The sequence below is a fragment of the Papilio polytes genome, unplaced genomic scaffold, assembly GCF_000836215.1.
Source record: "Papilio polytes unplaced genomic scaffold, Ppol_1.0 DF821067.1, whole genome shotgun sequence".
Lineage (NCBI taxonomy): Eukaryota > Metazoa > Arthropoda > Insecta > Lepidoptera > Papilionidae > Papilio > Papilio polytes.
The window spans coordinates 2,983,802-3,008,210 of record NW_013528137.1 but is presented as its reverse complement, the minus strand read 5'-3'; the positions used below and the strand labels follow the sequence as shown (position 1 = coordinate 3,008,210).

The 24,409-nt window shown below is 35.3% G+C and overlaps 1 protein-coding gene across 1 annotated transcript in view; it reads right to left on the bottom strand.

Annotated features, from left to right (window-relative positions):
• Positions 1 to 19,884, bottom strand: part of LOC106109681 — a 26,416-nt gene extending 6,532 nt beyond the window's left edge. Inside the window, exons 1-8 of the mRNA XM_013291266.1 lie at positions 19,827 to 19,884; positions 19,461 to 19,526; positions 15,966 to 16,086; positions 14,856 to 15,009; positions 14,296 to 14,494; positions 13,767 to 13,868; positions 6,516 to 6,665; positions 34 to 126 (exon numbers count right to left, since the gene is read on the bottom strand). Coding sequence (XP_013146720.1) covers positions 34 to 126; positions 6,516 to 6,665; positions 13,767 to 13,868; positions 14,296 to 14,494; positions 14,856 to 15,009; positions 15,966 to 16,086; positions 19,461 to 19,526; positions 19,827 to 19,884 — 943 coding nt within the window. The remainder of the gene's footprint in view (positions 1 to 33; positions 127 to 6,515; positions 6,666 to 13,766; positions 13,869 to 14,295; positions 14,495 to 14,855; positions 15,010 to 15,965; positions 16,087 to 19,460; positions 19,527 to 19,826) is intronic.
• Positions 19,885 to 24,409: the final 4,525 nt, after the last annotated feature.

Genomic DNA, 24,409 nt, shown 5'->3' with positions numbered 1-24,409 from the left:
CCCCAGACGTAGGTTCCCGCACCAGCTGGTAACCGCCAACCGAACCCACGCCGCCGCCTACACCAGCAACGCTGCCCACGCCCACGCCCATGCCTCCCACCATCATGCTCTCCATCGACACTTGAGCTGAAAAACATACATAACATCATGAAAGAAAATAACACAATCTATCCAGATGTTAACTAAATTTAAATTTAAATTTTATCAAACTGCGTTACGTCACCAAAACGTGTGAGGTTTCGAGATAATGAATGATTCATTAAGTCAAATATCCATTGGTATGCAATAATTTTATTAATCTCATTACTTTATGGTGCACTATTGCATGGCAAGTAGTAACCGACCGATCACATGTCCCTGCGTTGAGAGCGGGCGCATTTGTATGCCGGGTGTTGCTTCCGGCCTGTCCAGGAATACGGGGCGATTGCCCAGCGGTGGGAATGAAAAGGCGCGTTTTTATAATTCGATATAAGCTAATGAAGATCCGGTCCCATAACAAACTGGTATAACCGAGGAGTTAACATTTAGAAAAGGCATGTCTGTATAATCTTTTTACCGTTAGATTATTGTAAAAGCCGTATTAGTGTTATGTGATCGCTGGCACACCCTTAGTGAAGATATAGTATAAAAGTATAACTCTGAGTTCGATACTTAAAAGTTACTGTAACCATAAATTACTTTGTCAAAAGGAAATTATCTCTGTTTAATAGTGTTAAAATGTTTTTTTTTATAACATGAGGTGGCAAACGAGCAAGCGGCCACCTGAATCCGCCATAATGGCGAAGCGACCGCTGCCCATAGACATCCGCAATTGCAGATGCGTTGCCTACACTTATACGACGGAGGAGGAGACGCACATAAAGAGGATATTTCCCCTTCCTATGTATCTCCTCTTCCGTCAAATCCACTTGCCCTTCCCTTCCTCTCCTTATAAGACAAGGGTGGTAAAGAGAAAGGGATTTAAATTAGGCCTCCGGCACCACACTCATCAGACGAAACACGGAATTGCTTCCATTTGACACCTGTCTTCTGTGTGGTCGTGATATTACACTGGGCGTGCCCTGCAGTGCTAAGATGTTAAAGCGGGCACTACCACTGTTAGAATGTTATGAACGTATACAGTTTATTTAAATACAATAATTACAAAGTAAAAGGTAACTTTTATTCAAATGAAGGTCAATTGAATAACTTTTAATAAATCAACATTAACTAATGAATTAATAATTAACTGAATATAAAAACACGATTTGAATAATTTAAAATACGATAATCGCTTCTAACGACCGATTTCATGCACTCGAGTGTAATTCCTGGCACGTACGTATGACAGAGACAGTTATATGTGATGTATTTGTGTGCGACAGGGATAGAACGATTGAATTAAAAAGGCGTTTATAAGCAAATCGTTTTAATTCGAGGGTCACAGGAGGAATGCGCCCCACGCGTTTGTAAAGCCTTTGTTTTAGAATTAACTAGCTTTCGCTCGAAACTCTGTCCGCGTGGAATTAAAAAAAAAAACAAAAGTGAGTACCGCTTATAACCTGATAGACGCCTTAAATTTTAAGTGATTAGACGCTGTTGCATAATTTAATTGCGTTTCAGTATTCGGCCTTTTGTAACAAATATTGAATGACTAACTTACGCTCGAGACTTCGCATGGTATTAAAAAAAGCCAAAAGTGAGTAGCCTATGTGTTCTTCCAGACTATCCTCTACATCTATACCAAATTTCATCGAAATCCGTTTAGCAGTTTAGACTACAAACTCTAACAAACATCCATCTAAACTTTCACATTTATAATATTAGTATGATTATAATTGTAAGGTAGCTGTAATTTTTTTCGCAGATTCTAAAATCGGAAGATATGTAATCTTCTACATACATATAATAAAATTAAGGATGTCAGTTTGTAATATCACAAAAAAAATTCAAAATTTCATGAGGATGATGTATTTGCTTTGCTAATAACGTAAGCCACATTTAAAATTTTCCTATCTGTCTGTCCGCAAGCCGCGTTTGTTCCGAGTACTCCGTAACGGCTAGACCGATTTCGACCGAACTGAAGGGTAGCTGACATAGACGGACACATTATAAGCTTCTTATCTTAATATTGCGTACATAAAGTGTCTAGAAACTTTTTAAACAAAATCAATAGAACAACCGTATCCATAGGTTTTACAATACCCATGCATTTATGTAAGGTTCCTTTACTTTTTGAGTTGTCATAATGGTATTTATGTTGATAATCGAAAACTGAATTTTTTACTTCCGATAAAAGAATATTTCTTTTTGTTTTCTGCATTTGATAAAATGCCGTAAAAGATATTTGAATTTTTTTTATTGCTGTTTTCATCATGCGGTAGGAGGAAAATTCTAATGTTTTATTTTACTCTGCAAATTTATTTGTTATTACTCAGATCAAAATGTTTGTTTTTAATATATTTACGAAGTTTCTACCCTTTTACAATCAAATTGAAAGATGTGGATTTGTCTATTTTTTACGAACTTTTATTGATACAACCTAAGAACAAATCTAACTGGAGCTAAAAAGATTATTCTTTAAAAAAAAGCGCTTACATATTTATATTATCTATCGTGCGTGAGTCCGATATATTAATAAACGCTCAATTACTCACTACTTACAAAACTTACAAAATCGTGCTTCATTGCATTCTCAAACTACAATTCCTTTTTTTAACATGGCAACTATCGCGTGAGGTGTCAAATTCATAACCGTAAACCGTTAAGAGCGCGAGTAATCGGTAAAAAAAATATTGCAAAAAGTAATTCACAACACTAAAATTAAGAGGCGGGGCAACTTGCGACCACCTGGGCGCGAACGCCGCGATCTGATTGGTTGATTATACCCGTGGGAGGAGTCAAATGGGCGGGGCGTAGAGGGCGGAGCGCGTTGAGTAGTGATGCCCACTTGGCCTAAGTTATCGGTAAATGAGTTTTATGATTTTTTTTAACGGTTTTTTTATTTGTGATGATGGATTATTTATGGCTGTTAGACGGGAGTCGTTTGGAAGCCGTTAGTACTTGAGTGAGATGACAGATAGGACGAATATAAACGTTAGTAATTTACTATTTGTTTAAGAATTCCAACCGAATTACTACTTTACTAATTTTGGATTGTTCGTTACAATTTTAATTATTTATATTATTATTTTATTGCAACCAAATATTTTGCGCATGTATATAAAATGTTAGCGATAAAATCTAGAGATACCGAATCTTTACACTTTTTCTGTTTTTTTTCTCGATTTGAAATCGAAATCTATTCGATTATGTAAAATAGAAAATACATCATGTAAAACGCATCTCTTGAATTTATTAGAAATTGTTATTTTGTGCGATGTATTAAAAAATACATTAAATGAGAATTGATTTTTTATCTAGATGTAATTCATAAAAATTTTACCAAAATAACAGATACTTCTGAAACATTTGTATTCGATTGTTTTTTATTCCATTGCTCCTTTTACTGCTAATTTATTTTAAAACAAATGTAATGTTGGATTTCGCCCGCGTCTTTGTGCGAAATTAATTAACTTGGTAAGTAGGTTTTAATTTTTTAGACTGTCTATGCCAAATTTTATATACTTTCATAATTCATATTACGTATCGCAAACATCCATGTAGGATATGGAGGTTAAATACGTCTTCTTTGAATATGTTTTCCTTTTAATTGATTTCGAATTTTATATTTTGACGTTGGTTTGAGAGAAAAAAGAGGAACGACGATGTATGAAGATGTGTTTTGGAAAAAGGTGCAAATATTTTTGTATGTATTGAAATAACTCAAAAACTACTGGACCGATTTCAAAAATTCTTTCACCATTAAAAAGCTATGTTATCACTGAGTAATATAGGCTTTACTTTTTAATTCCACGTGAACGAAGTCGCGAGCAACAGCTAGTTTACTCATATTATAAGTCTTTAAATATGCTTTGACAGTAAACATTGAACTCTTAACTACTATTAATAACTATGCATGCGAAAGAAACTACAGATACAGAAAAATGTTCATATTTGTTGTATTTTCAATTTAAAGTCTCTTCAAGATAATAAAAAAAAGTTAAAAAACCCGACTGATTGTCCAGACAGACACTCCAGAAGAAAACGAATCGGATGACATCTCACTTTTAACAGTGGTAGAGCCCGCTTTAACATCTTCGCACGAATGGGTCGGCTTGCCCGGTGTAATACCACGACCACACAGAAAACAGACGTGAAGTGGAAGCAATTCTGCGTTTTTTCTGATGAGTGTGGTGCCGGAGGCCTAATTATTAGTCCTCTCTTTCCACCCTTTTCTTAAGAGGATAGGATGGGAAGGAAAAGTGGATTCGACGAATTTACATTCATAAAAATTAAGATTACTATTATAATATTCTCAAGATACGAGTTTCTTACTACGATTGGCACAAAAAAAAAAGTAACACGAGGTTTTTTTTCCACACTACCATATCACTTCAGTCAGCCCGTGTACAGCGCATGCAACTGTGTCGAAATATCGGGAGCTAAAAAACCCAATAGGGAATATGCATGTTTTTTTTCTTTTTTTAAACGATTCTACTTGTTACAAAATAACCAGAAAAAAATGGACGAGGAAATATTCAACCATTGAGCTAAAAATAATAAAATGACGACCATTTTCGAATGACTAAAACGCGACCGGAATTATCATGAGACAATTGACGTCAATCGTCATATTCCATTCATAACGTACGCTCAGATGTCACTTCGACATAAAAACAACAAAGTATCTCTTTGCTTCTCACGTTACATTAAAAAAATCTTTGCAGGAATGTTTTTATAGTAAAAAAGTATACTTTAAAAACTGGTACAATTTGGCGTCATATGCATATTGCCTATCTTGGTAAGAAACCAGTATCTTACGAACAATATATTTGTAAAAACCACGACAGTTTAAAGTTATATACATTACTATCTTTGTCTCTTAAAAATTCAATATTGTATTATTAATAATAGAGCCATCGAATTTCATTACATTTGAAAAAAACTTCGAATCAAATGTCTTCCGTAACAAGACAACGTATTTAATTATCGAGAAAATGTTAAGTATATAATGTATATTGTATAGCACATAATATACAATATAGAAACTTCTAAATTAGTTGTCAAGTCACACAATCTTGTAAGTAAACTTTTTTTCAAAGGTAGTTCTAAAGAAAAAAAATAATTTTTACCTCGCCTAATTCTGAAAAAAGCAATAAAAAAAACAACAACCTACGGCCTATATTAAAACAAATCCTAAACACTTCGTAAACGCAGATTACAATCTGACAACGCCATATTTTGAATTAGCTTTCACCAGCGACTCCGTTCGCGTGAAATAAACAAAAAAGTAAGTATCCTATGTGTTCTTCCAAATTTTCTACATTTATGCCAAATTACATCCAGATACGTTCAGCCGTTTAGGCTACAAACTCTAACAAACATCCATCCATCTAAACATTCGCATTTATAATATTAGTATGATAGAATTTAGAGTTTAAACGTGGCCTTATCAATTTACTGATAAAAATGTCGTTTCTGTTTTTGTCCGTCAATCTGTCTACCTTTAAATGTAATAATAATCTATGGTTATAATTCAGAAAACTATAGTTACTTATAGTAAACTGGTTTTATAAAGAGTAAATAGAAGTTACGTTCTCTAGAGCAAGGCCGCTTTGATAAACAGTACATGCAAACTTTTAGATTAGATCTCTACCACGCAAAACAATACGGCTCTTATTACATTGGCCACCTAACGTTTCATTCGAATTACCAGTGCACAAAGAACCTCCGTTATTGGGCATTAAGTATTTTATGAAGTCCAAATTAGAATGGACGTGTTCGGAATATTTTAGCACACTAATGTAATGTGACCTCTCTCGCTGTTCGGTTATAAAAGGATAAGAGATCTTTTTATGATGGAATGTTATACAGCCATTGATAAAACCATCACAAGTGAAACTTGTTTTGCTGTTGATTTTTTTGAATTTCGTAATGAATGATTTTATATGTTTTTTAATTAACTTCTTATTTTTTAAGTCATTAAAAGTATTTTTTTTTTGTTATTAGCTTAATTTTACAGTGCGTTTCGCGGACGAAATAATGAATTATTTATTTTTCGTTTAAATTGAACCATTTTACATAAAATTGAAAATAGAAAAGTAAATCTTTTTTTTATTATCTTTTTTTGTTGAATAAGAGGTGTGATTTAAAAAAAGTATAAGTGAATGCGGTAAAAGGAAAGAAAAAAAAGTAACACAAAAAAGCTGTTTAGAAACAAAAAATAAAAAAGTTAAAAAAAAAAGCGCGCGAGAGAAGACGTAAGCGGCAAGTTGCAATGCGGCCACCAGAGCAACATGAGCGCGCGGAGGTGCGGCGGCGCTCGGCGCGAGCGTGGCGGGGTGGGGCGGGGGGCGCGGCGGGCGGGCGCCGAGCGTCGGCGGCGCGCACTTGGCGCGCAACTACCAGGCTAGCATGCATCGGGAGGGGCTCACCTGGGTACTGCCAGAGCGGCGCGGGGGGTGCGGGCGCGGGCGCCGGCCACGCCAGCGGGGCGGGGCGCTCGTCGCACAGCACGTTGGCCACGCCCACCGTCATGGCCGCCTGCGCCGCGTCTGCGGTGTGAGAACAGAATGACGTGGCGCCTGCAATGTGTCGCACGTGTTACTACCTCGCATCTTATGATGTTTTGGTCCTAAAACTATTTTACTAATTCTACAATTTACAGTTAAAAGCAACTAAAGCAAAGCTTAGTTAAAATCTGAGAAGGAATACTACTTTTCTTTAAAGACATATTTTACTAAAATCCAAATTAATAGTTACTAACTACTAAGCAAATATTAAATACAAAAATTGTATCCTTTCATAACATCCGTAAAGGCACAAAAAGACTTCCTATTGATTTAATATAGATCTCTGTAAGAAGTATTCAAAAATCTTAAAACATCGCTACACTAGAATAGTTATTTAATTTGAAATACATATTTACTTAAATACTGGTTATTTAGTTGCCTACGTATAACATTAATTATTTTTATACCCGCTATTCATCCCTTTCTGTCAGTTTTAACTACAGTTCGTTTTAAAAATTCAGATATGTGGAAGTAGTCGTAATATATGAAGGATCATAGAAAACAAAACTTTTCGCAGTCTGACAATACCAAGGGGAAAACGTCTCTTAGAACTGCGTGTTAACTACTTGTCTAAATGTAATAAACACAAATGCATTTAAAAAAAATAACCTAAGTATTATCCACCAATATTTTTATATCCCTAAAGGTCAAATCTGTTAAGACATTCTTGATGGATTGGAACCGATAATCTTACCCAGAGTTTTAAGTCTGTGTCCCACAGTGTTGTGAGCTAAACGCTATATTTTAAACTATAGAAAAAAAAACATAAAGGATTCGAGTTTAATACCTAAGTGAGAATAATCGGAAATGTATATAAAAATATCCGTTTCAATTCAATGTAAGAATTGTTTGTTTTTAAGTTACAAAACATTAAAAAATACATAAGTCGAATTGCCGGTAAACTTAATAACTTGCGGAAGTTATTTATGATTTAACAAAACCAGGAGTATCAAATTAAAAAAAAAATATTTAAAACTTTTAGAGCCTGTCCCACCACTAGCTGATAGAGGCTCACGTCACTGTCAGATAATGGAACAAAATCCGATATTTTACGCGTTGGATTATTATCAGACAATTTACAATTTGGTGGGAAAGGCCCTAAATTTTAATTTATCAATGACGATATTTGTGAGTCGCATCGGCTGTATTATACGATTATACGACGCACACCGGTCAGGATAATCGCGTAATTATAGCCCGAGCCGACCCGGTTATAACCGGTTTCAGTTCCGGAGAATTTATATTACAGACTCAATATTAAATCTTTGAGATCGATCCGGATTTTTTTGGTATGAAACAGAATACAGAAATTATTCAAACTGTATATATTGCAATCTTTAGATCGAATATCGAAAAGCAAAATAGATTCGTAATGCAGACACAAGTAACATAACTGAACAGTTTAACTGACAGATGAAGTTTTGTCTCACCCACAGATTTAAACTGATCAGTTTGATTGTTCAATTAAAACTGAGCGTATGTAAGTTTTTGTTGTCCGTTACCCAAGTATGTCCAATGGTTGGTCTAGTTCTACGAAACTGGACTGGCTCGTGATTATATCTACTTCACCGTGCTATGAGCTCCTAGTATTAGCGCTCGTTTCTCTTTCTGTTGATGATGTAACCAACCAAGTAATAATAATTTTTACCTATGTTCCATCCATATTTAATTTCTCCTTATTTAGGATTGTTTTTCTTTTTTGTGATATTTTAAAAAATAAGTTATTTTTTCCCACATTAAAAACTACTTCACGTTCAATTTTAAATGACACGACTTATGCTTTAAACATGAAAACTTAAGCTGACGCGGCAGCAAAAAGTATGACTCAAGAATATTACGAAAGGGACCACGTGTTAATGATATTACTTGTCCATTCGTTATGATAGTATAACATTTCATTTGATTGCAACAATCGCACTATAAGAAAAAAAATTAATACTCTATGTTTTCCATTTAATAAAATTTCATTAACCCTATTTCGTTAAGATATTTAATGACAAATTCCAAAAAAGCAAACGGAATAATATTTAAATTGGTCTGGTCTATCTTCCCGTTATCTGTACTCTGTCGCGTCGCGTATCATTTGACCTTCACCGCGGCGTCGTCTGTCCGTTGCATTCCGAGCGTGCGCTGTCTCGCTCGCACTCGCGGCGCAGCGTGACGCGGCGCCTCGATATAACTCCTCCTAGTTTCTGATCGCCTAGTATCACGCGCGCTGAAGAAAAGGGTTTATCCGACGCCAAATGACCACCGATGAGCCCCTAGGATTTTCCAGCCATACTAGTTTTCCGCCAATACAAATAGAAAAAAGCTATGTAAATAATTAACATTAAAGTATTAAAATCAATGAATAATGATTTAGTAATAAATATTTTAAATCAGCTGCTAGTAGATTTGCATTAGCTTCATTTATTTACTTAACTAATCCATAGTAGTTGTTATTTTGATGATAATATTAAAATCTAGGTCAAAGATAAAGCGTGATCTTAGAATAGAGGCGTCGCCGCGTCGCGTCGCTTCGCGTGGCGCGGCGTAGACATTACCGTGTAAATATAGACACGGCCGGCCCCACGCCAACATCTACTACAGCTGCCCTAGACGACAGTTCTTGTACTGTTTTAGAATTATACATATATTATACATTGCCAAACTAACAAAATAATACAAATAATCGTGTCAAAATGCTCTTATAAAACAGACCTAAATATAGACTATGTATGGTGTTAGACCTTATACTACAAACTTAAAAGCTAAATGAGGGGTTATATAGAACAAGCTTAAATAATTTATAATACAGTGCAACAATAAACAAATTGATCACTATCTATAATTGTGAGTACACAAGTCAAACAACGCCGACATGCGCTCGGTAATGGTGCACTCCACAAAAACTATTTTTATGCAAACAAAATATATGGGATAGCAAGATAGCGAACCCTTGTTTAAACACCCCTTACCTAAAAACTTACATTTTACCGCTAACAACAAAAATTTACTTTAACCAGTCGGATTAAAGAGTAAATTCGCTTGTTGGCAGAAATTGTAGGCTTCATAATACATTTCGATCTGAATTTTAGGCGTGCATTTGGCAAATTGAAAAGTTTACGGTGGGTGCAAACGCTGCGTAAAGTGGTGGTAAGCTTGCCACATGATATATACCGATTATAATATATTGCGTACTGGCAAACATTTACTAATATAAATTTATACAGTAAATTCATACAATATACCTGAAAAGAAAAATAAGTTATTTTTTTTTCATTGTAAAAAAAGTCACTATTCGTAACAAATTCATACAAAAAATTTTGTCGTATGCGTTTCTTAATTGTATTTTAAATAATAAACGATTTTCAAAAACACAAGCTCTACGTTTTAATACAGAAACCTCTATCATAAAGGGCATTTCAATTATTTTTTCACCTTGGTAAAAACCAGTTGGAGTTGTTCGGTTGTACAAAAGTATAATTTAGTAGGCATGTTAGTGTGGCGAATAACATTCTATGAAGCCACAGTAAAGCAGTACGTCTTAACATTAACGACCGTACTACAGAGTGTAACGACGCCAAATTACACACTCCTACGACTTCAAATTACAAACACGACGGCCAAGATTCAAAAAGTAGACTTGCGACTAGGCTGTTGCCTCTGAGAGATCACCACAGCATAGGTATGTTTGATTTTAGATTACGAAACTAGTATTTTAAATAATCTTTAAAATTCGAAAGTAACTGGTCTGGCTATTTAAGAAACAAAATAATTTGTTCTTGCCTAAAAATCTAATTTACTTTGGTAAAAGCTATTTTTAACCTTTTTGTACCCAAAAAGTACACAAACAAACCCACGCCAATAAGAAACCCGATAGAAGCGACACGGCGCGGTGTGTACCAGGGGCACAGCGCCGATAACCGGTGAGCATTCCCTCGGCCCCCGCCGGCCGGGATCCCGAGGCCCGGGGAGAATTTTGTCTTGCTCTCTTTAGGGTTGGCGATTTAGTATGCTTAATTTTACTTTTATTGCAATCTTGTACATGTTTTAAACACAGGAATCGATTAATAAATGCCAACTTTAAGTAGCGGCATTAGTATTAAAAATTCTGACTAGAATATACCAAACTTACAGTGTTTTTTTTGCCAATCAATGTAATTCTTTAGAGATATTTTTGTTTTAAGTGTTTGTCATTTGTAATTGCCAGTAACAACGCGATTACATAAAATTTTATAAGTAGCAAAAATGTAAGTAAAGTAAAGTAAATATTATTAAACGTTAGCACAGCCCTGAGACGTGTAAGGCGCGCCAAATGTTTGCAGCGTTTGTGAGCGAGGACAGAATTGGCGGGATGTGATTAGAAATACTACGACTGCCCACCCCACGGGCGCGGCGACGTTATGTGCGCTATGCGACTGCTAGCTTCTGATTCATTAGTCACGCGGTAGTAAACAGATACCATTCGATTGGTGTTTATTTTAAAAGTAACGCGTACAAAATCTAGCTTCGCCTTAACATCTGAGTAATGTTCAATCAACATCAGAATTTCTTAACTATTTTATTTTCCAGTCAATACAAATTGAGTGAGTTATGTAGCGCCACTTTATATATGCTATTAGAATCATTATAGACTCGTCAGTCATCGTCAGATAGCGATATGGAGATTGCTTGTTAACTTTGGCCTGCGTATACGTTCTCATAGACTTTATTGTGCAATACGAAATAAATCTTATCACAAAGCAATAACGTACAAAATGGTTTGTATTAAAACAAACATCGATAAAGTATTTATCTGTGAGTTTTTATCGTCGATTTGGTGGCTATTGTTAGATTTTAGCTTAATAATATTATACGATTAAGAGTGTTTATGTAATGGACATGAAAATTTTTAATTTGTATTTTTTGTTCAGTGAAATTTCAAGCATTTTCAAACATCCCTATACATCATTCTGTAGCACGAAATAAACAAGATTGACGTAGGCAATGTGCCAAATAGTTAGTTGTTAGACCCTTACAATGTTGCCTAAAAAATTGTACGGGTAATTATATCTTTACAAATAATAATTATTTTCCACAGATAATCACAAGATTTCACACTCCAATTCATCATACGGGCGGCCATACTTTGATAAGATCAGAAATTAAATGTGACCGTGCATTAATACCAGAACCGAAAATCAATAATAATATGTCGGTGGCAATGGCGACCCTCTTCAATACTTGAACGCAACAATAAACACATAATTATCTCCCCCAACAGGGAAAATGCATTCTATTATAAAGCAGTAGAGCTGACATTCAAGTACCAGGGTATTATGAATTAGAGAAGCATTCAGTGTTGCTTAATTACAATGTGACGTATGTCAAATGTTGGTGTAGGCGAAAATAGCTACTGACAGTAGCGAAATAATGATGACTATCACGTGCGGTGCTTAAAGGAAACGCAATAGAAGATAATAAATGCCGCAGCAAGTGGTCGAAAACTTTGGGGGGTTTTTGATGACAGATATAATTATTTGAGCTTCGAATACCGGGAAAATAATAACATCGAAAATAGTTTTATTTTGGCTGCAACATCACGAATGACATGTTTTTAAAAGTGTTTTGTCCGTATAAACGCAATAAAGTAAGTAGAAAACAAAACATTTGAAACCGAGAAATACAAAAAAAACTTTCAACAAACAGAATTTTCGAAATAGGAAAACATAAATTAACCGGTATAAATCCATTCGCTTGACTACTGGAAAGTTTGCATGTCTGTACATCATCAAGCAGCACCAGGCACGCAGCAGGTGACTTACAAAAACCTTTAAAAACAATCCGAAGCGCGGTAAAAAGCGCGCGGTATGAAAATTCATGGCGTAAATTACCCCCGAGCGGTCTAATCAACGTCATTGTAAAACTGATTAGTGCGTAATTAAATGCAAGTGCTTTCTAATTCTCCGAATTTTGTAATGCGAATTGATTTTGAATTAACCAAGTAGGTAATTTCGGAAGTTCACTCCGCAAACATTTCTATGAAAACAGTCGTATTACAATGTCAAATGTCCTCGGCATGCTAGACATTCGTTTATTAATTTAGTCGCTTCGTTAGGGAGAGAAGTTTGAAATCAATTTTAGTTCTTAATTTATGAATCCCTGCTATCTCTCTTTATAATTATAAATGTATAATGGTGGTTTAAATTGTATGGGAATGTAACGTAAATTGAAGTTAGAATAAAACTTTTTAATCAGTTTATACTTGGCAGGTGGCTCCAGGTTGTCGACTCGTGTAATTACATGACATCGCATGCGGCTCGCGATTGATGTATTTAGCATAACATTTGCGTCTTAGTTTATTAATGTTAGGTAAAAAGCAAAATTCTTTGTAGTCCATTCATCGTTCACTAGCTAAAATAATTCACTAAAAGAGTATTAAAAGCTGTTTGTATTTCGGCAATTTCATTTATTTGCATTCATTCAAACCTCTTGTGAATTAGTTTAAATTAGTTTTCCAGTCACGATGGATTCTTGATTAATAATTCCGATCAGATAAGTCGCGAAACTTGTTACTATGTGTGTTAAACTGGTTTCGTGCTTATGTACTTAAAATTTATAAATTAGTGTAGTTTATGTTGAAAAAAATATTTACAAAGTCGGTCAAGTCGTTTTCTTCAATGCCAATCTATCGAATATCGATTTTATTTTATACAGTATAAAGCTCAAATTACGTTTGTTTGTACGTGGAAGATTTACGTTTTCCAAGTTAACGGACTCGTAGTAAATACATGATAGTACTAGGCTAGCAGATACGACAAGGAGTTGTTCAATTGAAACACGATACCGAGCGAGACAGCGCTTTAAACATAAATTAGATGCGCATACATTTACATTTCTTAAGACTACTCATGGAATATGATTCGTGTGGAACAGACATGCGTTATTTGTACACATATAGGAAAGGCGTGTAAGGATCACCCTAAACGAAAATATCGATTTTAGAATTCATTTACAAAAATCTGTTGGTTGAACTGAAAAACATAGTTTTGATTTTAAAAAAGTGTTAACGCCAACTTTAACTGTAAATTGTAGAATTGTATTCGTAAACTTATGGAAGTTAAACCAATAATAATAATATTTATAACTCACCAATATCATGTAATCTCTGGTTGTCTTTCTGCGAAAGCGCGGCGAGTAGGCCCGCGTCGCCCACGCGCTGTCGCGCCACCGCTATGCCCACGGGAATCGAACCTGTCACAAATACTAGGCGATTTATTCATCTTGTAGAGTTGCTACTATGCTATGACAACCAAAAAGGACCAGGCAATCAAAACCAGTTTAATAGCTACAGTGCACTAGGAAATCATAAATGTTTTGTTCTATTCCGACTCAAACAGTGCAATGCAAACGTCAGTGCAACGTCACAGTTACGATTTATCTATTGATTTGTTAATTTAACATTGAGTAATTTACAATTTTGCTAATCATTTAAAAGCGTTAAATAAAATAATTTAAAAATATTTAAATGACACCCACTTTTATACAAGTTTTATTTATAACTTCGATACGATTAAATTCCGATATTACGCCTACGTCCCGACTCTTGTGATTACGTATTATTACTGCGCCAAATGACCAGGCAAACATAAACACACGTGTAGTAGGTACATGGTATTACCGTTGTTAAGCGAGGCGGGTATAGCGGGTATGTGCTGGTCGGGCTTGGTGCCGGGCGAGGCCTGCTCCAGCTTGACGGCGACCAGCTCCGACATGTGCATGTGGTGCGGCTCGCGCTTCACCTGCACGTGCACGTTCTGACCCACGCCCAGCCACGTGACCGGGTTGGTGCGGCTGCACCCGCCTTCCGCTTGCACCACCTGAACACACCGCTCGACGTTTATGTCGCCCTGGTACACGAGTTGCCACTTGTTTACATAACTTTTCCATTGTACGTTTTGCAAACCAACCGACGCAACTCGATACGGCTAAATTCATTTTAATTAACAATGTCATTGATAAACCTTTAATCAGCTTGTTAATACATAAATAAATTGCCCGCAGATATATAAGTTTTACAATCGATTTTGTTTGTTGTATATAACAAGGATTTAAAGTCCAATTAAGCAGCGGATTCTAGTTATGTTTATTCGGACATAATGAGGTTTAAATTTGCATATTCAAATAGGTTACATAATTACAATTATTTTTTCTCAGATAAAGATTAAAATAACATCGAACCTTTTTGGGTGAGTTAGTGAGGCAAGTGTTGCAGGTGCGCTTTGCCTGCTCTGTCTTGATGGTGAGCGGCTGCAAGACGTCCCGGTCACCAGGGCAGCAGAGCTCCGGCAGGCATGCCTTGCCCAGCTTGCCATCTTCCATCTTGTTACACTCCCTGTTAAACAAACAAATGTGTTATTAATAAATTGTGAAATTACATCTACAGGATGTCTTGATAGGTTGTTAAAATTGTAAAAAATAATAACATATTTAACCACAATATAACGAATGGTTGGTATTTCCATGAAACCGTTAAAGAATAACGTCTATCTTCGTGCAGGAAAACCAGCGGTAGTTATGATTAAGGAAAATATGGTTTCTAATTTTCTGTTAATAAAATTGGATATAGTATCGAAAATGCGGAAAATATTGATTCTTCATCATACTAATATTATAAATTTGAAAGTATAGATGGATGTATGTTTGGTAGAGTTTGTACCCTAAACGGCTGAAGGGATTTCGATGTAATTTGGTACAGATGTAGAGGGTAGTCTGGAAGAACACGTAGGCTACTTTTGGATTTTTCTATTAATTCCACGCGGACGGGGTCGCGGGCGAAAGCGAGTTGGTTAAAACATATTTATATTCCGCCTATTTTTGCATACAAAGTATGACAATGTTTTTGCCGGTGTCAGATATCCTCTTGGAATTGTTATCGGGTGCGCAGGCGCCGATGTCGAGCTTCTCAGAAGGTTGCGAGGTCTGTCGACGTGGCGTTTTTTGATACCTAACGACTTGCAATGCCATTGAAACTTTATACAGGTCAAAACAATAGACTTGGTTACGTAACGGATATTTGAACCTTTTGTGAGTTACTTGTATGGTATTTTACATAGCAACATTTAAGCTTGCTTTTGCTAGTCTTAGGTCAATGAAAACTTTAACAATAGAATTACATAGAAGTTGCTTTTTATAGCAACATCATGAATGCTTTCACCCGCGACTCTGTCCGCGTGGAATTAAAAAACAGTGAGTTACCTAAATGTTCTTCCAGGCTATCCTCAACGTCTATGCCAAATTTTGAAACGAATTCGTTAGTGTGCCTTAGATCTAAGGGTATTGTGTACTAACTTGTCAATAAGTAGTCGCTGGGAGCAGGACAGCAAGTCTAGTGGCAGCGGAGAGTAGGGCGAGTGCGGCGGGGGCGTGGGCGCGCCCAGGGCCAGCGACCGCGACACTACGCTCTCCGACACTGCACAGAAAGGACAGTATATTAAATTAGCATAGAAACAAAGTGGTTACTAGGACATTAAGATTACATATAACAGAAGCTGCCACACTGGCCAGGTAGTGGCGGCCCCTGAGTCCTGGGCTCCTAGGAACTGGCACGTATCAGCCTTTGTTGGTCTAAAAGCATGTCATTATAGAAGCAAACAATACGTCCATCGTGGGAACATCATTCGGTGTCCTAAATGACGTCACATTAGGGCCCGTTGCTGACGTATAAATAGACGCAATTTCTTCTACTCATATTTAGAATGATACTGAAATGATACTGCATTTAGAATGAATGGTAACTTAGGGAATGCCTTAGTGTAGTTTTAGTAACAGATATTACATTACCAGCCAAATGCTGAGACGAATTCTAAATCGCGTCGTGAGCCGCTTATAACCTGATAGACGCCTTAAATTTGAAGTGATTAGACGCTGTTGCATATTTTAATTGCGTTTCAGTATTCGGCCTTTTGTAACAAATATTGAACGACTAACTTACGCCCGAGACTCCGCATGGTATTAAAAAAAGGCAAAAGAGAGTAGCCTATGTGTTCTTCCAGACTATCCTCTGCATTATACCAAATTTAATCGAAATCCGTTCAGCCGTTTACGCTACAAACTCTAACAAACATCCATCTAAACTTTCGAATTTATGATATAAATCTGATGATTTATTTTAGCAGGTTGTATCTATTTCCTCAATGATATTACGCATACAAAATGTCAAAACAACTACAGTCAAAACCCTCAAAGATACATTCTCAATACTTGTTTCAATAACCTGAAAGTGTAGCCATTAAAATAATTACCACTAAGAGATAATCAGGGTGTACTTTGAAGTGTTGATTAGTGCAGAGGTTCTGAGAGGGTCGTTCCCTCCGCCCTCGCTATCGATTGAGGCGTTGCGAAGGGGCTGCAGTACGGTCATTCGGAATCAATAACCAATACAGAGTCGCACACAGAGTGTTTATGTGATCACTACGTTACCTTAGTGGAGATATAGTAGAATAAATCTACAATAAGCGATTGATGGACTCGGGGAGATGCTACCTGGCATCTATACTATTATAATAAAGCGTAAACACACACTTCTTTGTTGCCTAAGATGTCAGCAATTACAGAATATTTTTAAATAATTCTTTTTTAAATAAAAAGCCCGGCACTTATTTCATGCTTTAGGCTATATATTTTCACGTTATTAAACTTAGTTGATAAGTAAATTGGATAAAAAACCTAATGTGTAAAGGAACCATAAGTTGCTGCCAACATCAAGAAAGCAAGATTGCCATGGATTGTCATTATTTCATGTCATTTTGACATTTGCAATTGATAAATTGACAAATGTAAACGATAAAATGAAGTTTTTATAAATACCTGTGAATGAAACCGCATGAGAATAGCTAGTATTTTAAACATACACAGTTTTATTTTTTGTATTCTATGATCGTAAAATGTTTAGGATCTCAACTTGGTTCAGCGGACTACATAACTGTTTATACAATTCCCTTATCTGTTTAGTCCGGGATCGCTAACAGTCCTGTTTAACAATTAGAGCATAAAAACGCAGTTAGTGACCTCAAAGCTGTCTATGAATTAAGAACATTTTACTGATCAAAAGCTTATGAGCACAGTCGGACAGATGGCGCTGTGCACTCGGCTTGTGATTACAAAGCTGCGGCCGGCCGCGCGTACTGCCTCCGCCTAGATGCTCACAGATCAAAGGAATATGTTACCAGCGTGTTATGCTCGCCTGGTATACAGCATCCTACACTTTACTTATTTCAGTCTGGCGTGTACTGGGAAAAGTATTTCAAGGGTCTGGAACATTCTAGAAACATCCTGGAATGCTATTATAATAGTGAATTTTGAAATTATTTAAAGAGTTTTCAGTCGGAGTAAATATGAGTAGAGTAGTAAATCTTCACCGTTCATTTCTTCATCTTAAATGGTTATCATTTTTTTAATCAAGAACTGTTATAAATATTTGTAGTACTTGTATGTTCTACTTATTAAGTACAAGCTATACGTGTCTAGATAACAAGTAGACACACTATGTTGTGCAAACATCTCCCACACCCTAACCGCCCTCGAGCAACGACGGTAAATCTAATGCAACCAAAATTATAGGGGTTGCTAGGAATTTAATCCAGGCATCTAATGTGTTCCTTAATATGTTGTCGACGTAAGCGTTAATAATACAAACGGTAATTAACGTTTAAACAATTTTAATGTATCGACCTTCGTGATACTTCGATATTAACCATCTTATACATAATTTTTTAGATTGCTGCAGTTTTTAGATCGGGTTATAATCAACTAAACGTACCAATAAATACGAAGGCATAAGCATCTCCTGGCTGTCTTTAACTCACTTTACATGAAAATGCGCACTAGGTTTACCTCTAGATCGATCTAAATTCCGACATGTCACATTTCATCAATCCTCACTTTTTCAGACCTATTTTAAATAATGCGTTCATCCACATTCGTATTTGCAAGCAAACATATAGATTTAATCTAGATTTCGGTTGTCAAATTTTCACTAATCTAGTGGCCCCTCGTCATATATTGTTGGTTAGTACAGACTATCTTCATATTTAGAATGCAAGCTGTCATAGCTGTCGCTCAGGACGGCAGGCAAAAGATTTTTTATTCGATTATCATATCATTTTGCGATATCTTTACATATATTTGATTTATAAAGTTTACTAAAACATATTCTGCATCTCTTCTCTGGTTACCATTATTGGTAAAATGTGTGATACAGGATGGGAGGTCGAAGAAAAAAACTGTAGGTATTGTATACAAGATGTTCAATAATGTAGATTGTAAAGAGCAATCAATGGTAACCCCACTACATCCGGTATCGATCCAACAGCCCCCGAGTGATGGGCAAACAATAAGCCCGCATACACACTGACACTCGGGCACTCCTTGACGGTGCTGCATCCCTAGTGATTTCCAAAAAAATATCATTTACCCATACTAGATTATTGACATTTCCCTGGTTCACATTTAGCCAGTACAGTTGGACAGTAGCACTTATGAATGGGCATTCAACTGGCTTAGTATGAAGACTAACTGGCGCCAAACATACCTTACATGCGCGACTGTACTGTACTGATGATCCAAATCGATCCAAAAATAAATACCGAAAACAAAAGAAAAATTTGCGATCGTTTCTATTCCGATCGCATATCGCTAATAAGCAAAAATAGTTCGAAATCCAACTCCAGTCGTTAGTTTCCCTATTCATGAATATTGTTTACAACTTTAGCATTGGAATCTTTGCATAAAAACTAGACACAGTAAATAGACTAAGTGTTAACTTAATTGACAAAAAGTACTGACCTTTATGCACGGTTTGTCTGTTTGTTTGCGCGGGGAAGAGCGAGTACAGCGGGAACCGGCTTACACCTGCAGGATAATAACTTGTTACACCCTTGTTTGTATGCTTTGTACCTACCTACCTATAAGGTGCAAATGTTAAACTAGATTTTAAGTCTAATAAGAAATTAATTTGTCTATCAACAGTCATAATCAAAAATAACTAATAAAAGTAGTGAGTTAAATTTGAATAATAAAAGTTAAAATATAAAACTTAAATTGCATTTAGTTACTTTAGAAAAATAGTTTTAATATAGGTTTATGAAAATTAGTAAAATTTAAAGCGGGCGTTCATTTTAAATAAGTTAGATGAGTACCAGGATGTCATACCTTGCTGGAGGTCAGCGGGCGGGCGGGAGCGGGCGCCCCCCGCCGCCCCGCCCAGCATCGCCCACCGTGCGGGCCCACCTCACCGCCTGCGGACAAACATACATTTTAATATCTACATACAGAAATGATAGAAATCTGCGTCATACAACTACATTTTAATGAAACATTTCATAAATTCCACAAATAATGAGATATTCCGATAATTTATCTATCTATCTATACATATAATACAATTGGTGTGTCTGTCTGTAATATCAAAAGAAAAATTCCAGATTTCGGGAAGATGATGTATTTGTGTTGCTGATAACAAAAATTCGAATTTAAAAAAAATCTATCGGTCTGTCTGTCTGACCGCAAGCCGCGTTTGTACCGGGTAATCTTCGAGACGGCTGGGCACATTTTAACCGCACTTTTACTAAACAGTAGCTTACATAAACGGGCATATCTTTTTTATCTTAATATTGTATTAGTACGTAAATAAAAACGTGTCATGAAGAGTTAAATTTTTAATATAACGTATAGGTAATTTGTCCCAAACATCCTCTAGAAGTATTGAAGGGTAGGATGGGGTCAAATTACAAAGCGCAGCTTATCAGCAACTACAAGCAAAAGCTTTTAGCCGCGCGCAATATTTCCTTCAATCAATGCGTTGCACAGAGTACACTGCGGTTGTAAATGCATAGATTCAATATTTTTAATATTTGTAACTATTTTCCACTATAACTTAAGATATGTAATACTTTATTTATACTAATATTATAAAGAAAAAAACTTTGTTTGATTGTAATGAATAGGCTCAAAAACTACTTTGCCGATTTTAAAAATTCTTTCACCGTAAGAAAGGTAATTTACCTCTCAGTAACGTAGGTTATATGTCGCGGGCAAAAGCTTATCAAGAATATATAGAAATAACTTGTAATTTCTTATCCGGCGTTTATCTGTGCGTAGCGTAGGTCACATTTTTTTCGTTCCTTTATTATTATTTCACGTGGAGTCGCGGGAATAAGATAGTAAAGAATATCCTTATATTTATTTCCTTAAATAACTTGTAATTTCCTTCCCGGGGTCAAATTACAGCGGTTAAATTGTACTATTAAAAAACATGTTACGTTAAACGTGAAATAATATAATTAAGGTGTCACAATAAATTTGAACGTGACTATTTTCAAGTCAAAATTATCGTAATACTTAAATGTTTCGACTAATTATATGAAATTATTGTTTAGACGCACGCTCATCAAAGGTCAGATGTATATTTCACTTGGTTAAAGCGTTTAAATGATTTGGTATTCCAATAACCGTTGAGATGTACCTATCAGAACACGGCCTACCCTACGGTTCACATTCTACACATATAAGAATTCAACTCTAAAAGTTAACAGATAAGGTTTAAAATTCAATGTATTCGATATGTCTAAACGTAGGCGGTTCATCGGGACAGATAAAAAAAGCTTATATTGTTCCGCGTGCTATTAACGAGTGAGAGATGTTAAGAATAAATTACGTTAACCCATTTCAAAAGTTTTTAGGGCTCGAGTTGTAAACGGGATTAGAGCCTTCGGGGAATTTCGATGGCGGTTCAACTCTGAAATGAATTCGGAAAAAATGTTTACTTTTTTATTTGTGAACCAAGAATTTAGCTGTGTTTGATGTGCTGTTTAAAATTGTACAAGAGAGAAGTATATTTTCATATTGCAATAAAGCACACACTTATTTGTTGTTTATGTCGGCAACACACAGCAAAACAACTATTTTCAAACAATTATTGTTTTATAAAAAGGCTTACACCTACGACATGCTATAGGGTATATATTTTCACTCTACTAAACATAGGGGGTGAGTTAATTGGAAAAAATCATTCAGAGAAAGGGGCAAAACTACAAGCTACATTGCTTCTTTGCTGCTATATACTGGCGTTACATGGCAATCTTGCCATGGTAACGGTAATTATAATCCAATCGCAGTTCTACGTTGTAATTAGAATTTTAACACTTGTAATTGAAAGGTTTATGGAATGTAAATATAAAAATAAAGTTTTTATAATGTTATGCGAACCGCGCGGAAACAGCTACAGTATTGTAGAATATTTTATAGTAAACTAGCTTTCGCCCGCGACTCCGTTTGCGTTAAATTAAAAAAAAAAAAAAAGTATGAGGCCTATGTATTCTTACAGACTATCCTCTATATCTATGCCAAATTTAATCGAGATCCGTTCAGCAGTTTAGGCTACAAACTCTAACAAACATCCATCCAAACTTTCGCATTTATAATATACAAGCTGTTACTCGCGACATCGTCTGCGTGAAATAAAAAATATAGTCTATGTTACTCATAGATAAATTACATTTGTAACGGTGAAAGAATTTTTAAAATCGGACCAGTAGTTTTTGAGTTATTTCAATACAAAAATACAAATCTTTCCTCTTTATAATAATAGTATAGAAGATTTATAGGATATAAAAGCATTGTAATTCTGTCTTTCAAGTATATTTAATAAACAGTAAAATCGTATGCGAATTGCTGATAGAAAACCATGTTTGTAAATTTATATGTAAATCTTGTTATTTTTGTATTTGTTTATTCATAAAACAGCATTGTTTTGGAAACAATGGTCGATGTGAAACGCTTTTACTTTGTTGCGCTTTGTTATAATTTGCTGTAAAATAAATATTACATTTCATAAATGCACATTTTATTATAATCGAAGTGAGCTTTTTTTGTGATTGAATTGCCACTGTTTGCCTTGAAGAGGCATTTACAGATTCACCGGGCTTGAGGTGGCCGAGCGCATGGCGCTTAGCCTAAACCTCGTTTATGAGTAACTAAGCTCGAGGGCTGGGTGTGCGTTGTATTACACATTGTTAAATTAAAAATAAGTTAAAACCAAGCAAATACAACTTAAGAAGAATAAATAACAGAAATAAGTAATTTAGTAGAAGTTTTGTCTGTGGAAATTCACAGTGAAGACATTAGGATAACATAAGTAAAAAAGTATTCAATTACCACATTAATTTAAATTATATTCAACACTGATATAACACAAAAAGAAATAAAAAAGTATTCATTGATAAAGTTCCAATTCGCAAAAGACGACGCGATAAGTTTTGCGGCCGATGTCGGAAGTTTCATCTCTCTTTTGACGGCAGGAAGCAGGAATTTATGTATTTCATTTGGGAAATAAAATAATTTTAATGAATATGAAACTATGAATAACTGTTTACAATACAAATGTTATACCTAAATTTTCCTTACACGATGCCAACACTTAGATTAAAATTATTAAATAATTTACAGAACTTTATAACTTAACTAGCTTTCGCTTAGGATTCCGTCCGCGTAGTTTTAAAAAGAAAGAAAGTGAGTAGCCTATGTGTTCTTCCAGGCTATCCTCTACGTCTATGCCAAATTTCATCAAAATCCCTTAAGCCGTTTAGGCTACAAACTGTAACATCCATTCATCTAAACTTTCGCATTTATAATACTCGTATTAGTAAGAACTAAAAAGTAAGAGATAAATTTAACAAAGTATTTAAACAGGTCTTAGTCAGCATCTACCAATTTCTTACTTAAAAACGCTAGACAATAATAAAAGCCCGTATAATTAAGTCATTTCAAGTTATGAACAATTGCTGGATAAGTGTAAATTAAGTAGTTAAGTGAACGCGGGCAGTGACAAGGGTCCATCCTTTTCCACTCAGAGATGATTACATACGTAAAACAGGACGAACGAAAACTTTTTTATATATCCATCAATTTAAGGATTTCCTTTGCGAAATAACATAATAAAACAACATTCGCTTACAAAATCGTTGATATGCATTACATTAAAAAAAATACACGACTTTCTTCATCAAACGTACTTTAGTTTATAAAATAATCTTCCAAATATATAAAATATAAATGTTATATATTGCCATCTCTCTCACATTTACTGGAGGAACAGAGACAACAATACATCTAACTAAACTTACAAATTAGCACAGATAATTGCAATAAACCAAAACTGGCATATTTATTATTGCTTTACTATTCAACATTGTTAAGATAAATCGTACGTATTTTTTTATACAACTTGAGTTATTTCAATACATACAAAAATACAAACCTTTCCACTTTATAATATTAGTAAAGATAGGTATGTATATAAATTTTATGTTACAAGAATATGTAAAGGAGTACCTTTAAAATCCTAACATCAGCGTTGTAAATCACTTTGCTGAGATAACATTCTACTTTCGTCTGTCGATCTGCCGGTCACGGAATGGGCATATTTTATTGGAATCTAGCGAAAATTGAGGTTTGAATAAGAATAAATCGTACCTTTCTGTCCTTTTTGGGATGGTTATACCTTTTATTCACACTAAAAGAGCCCTTTAAGTAAAATACTATGTTAGATTTTAGCTTATTGGCAGTCTTACCAAATTATAAATTGTCTGACAACAATGTAACGTATAAAATATAGGAAATATAGGATTTTGTTTATCTGACAGTGACGTCATTTTTAAGCTATCTGAGCCTCTATCAGCCAGTATTGGGACAGACGCTAAATATTAAAGATTTTACAACTACTCCTAAACTGTCTA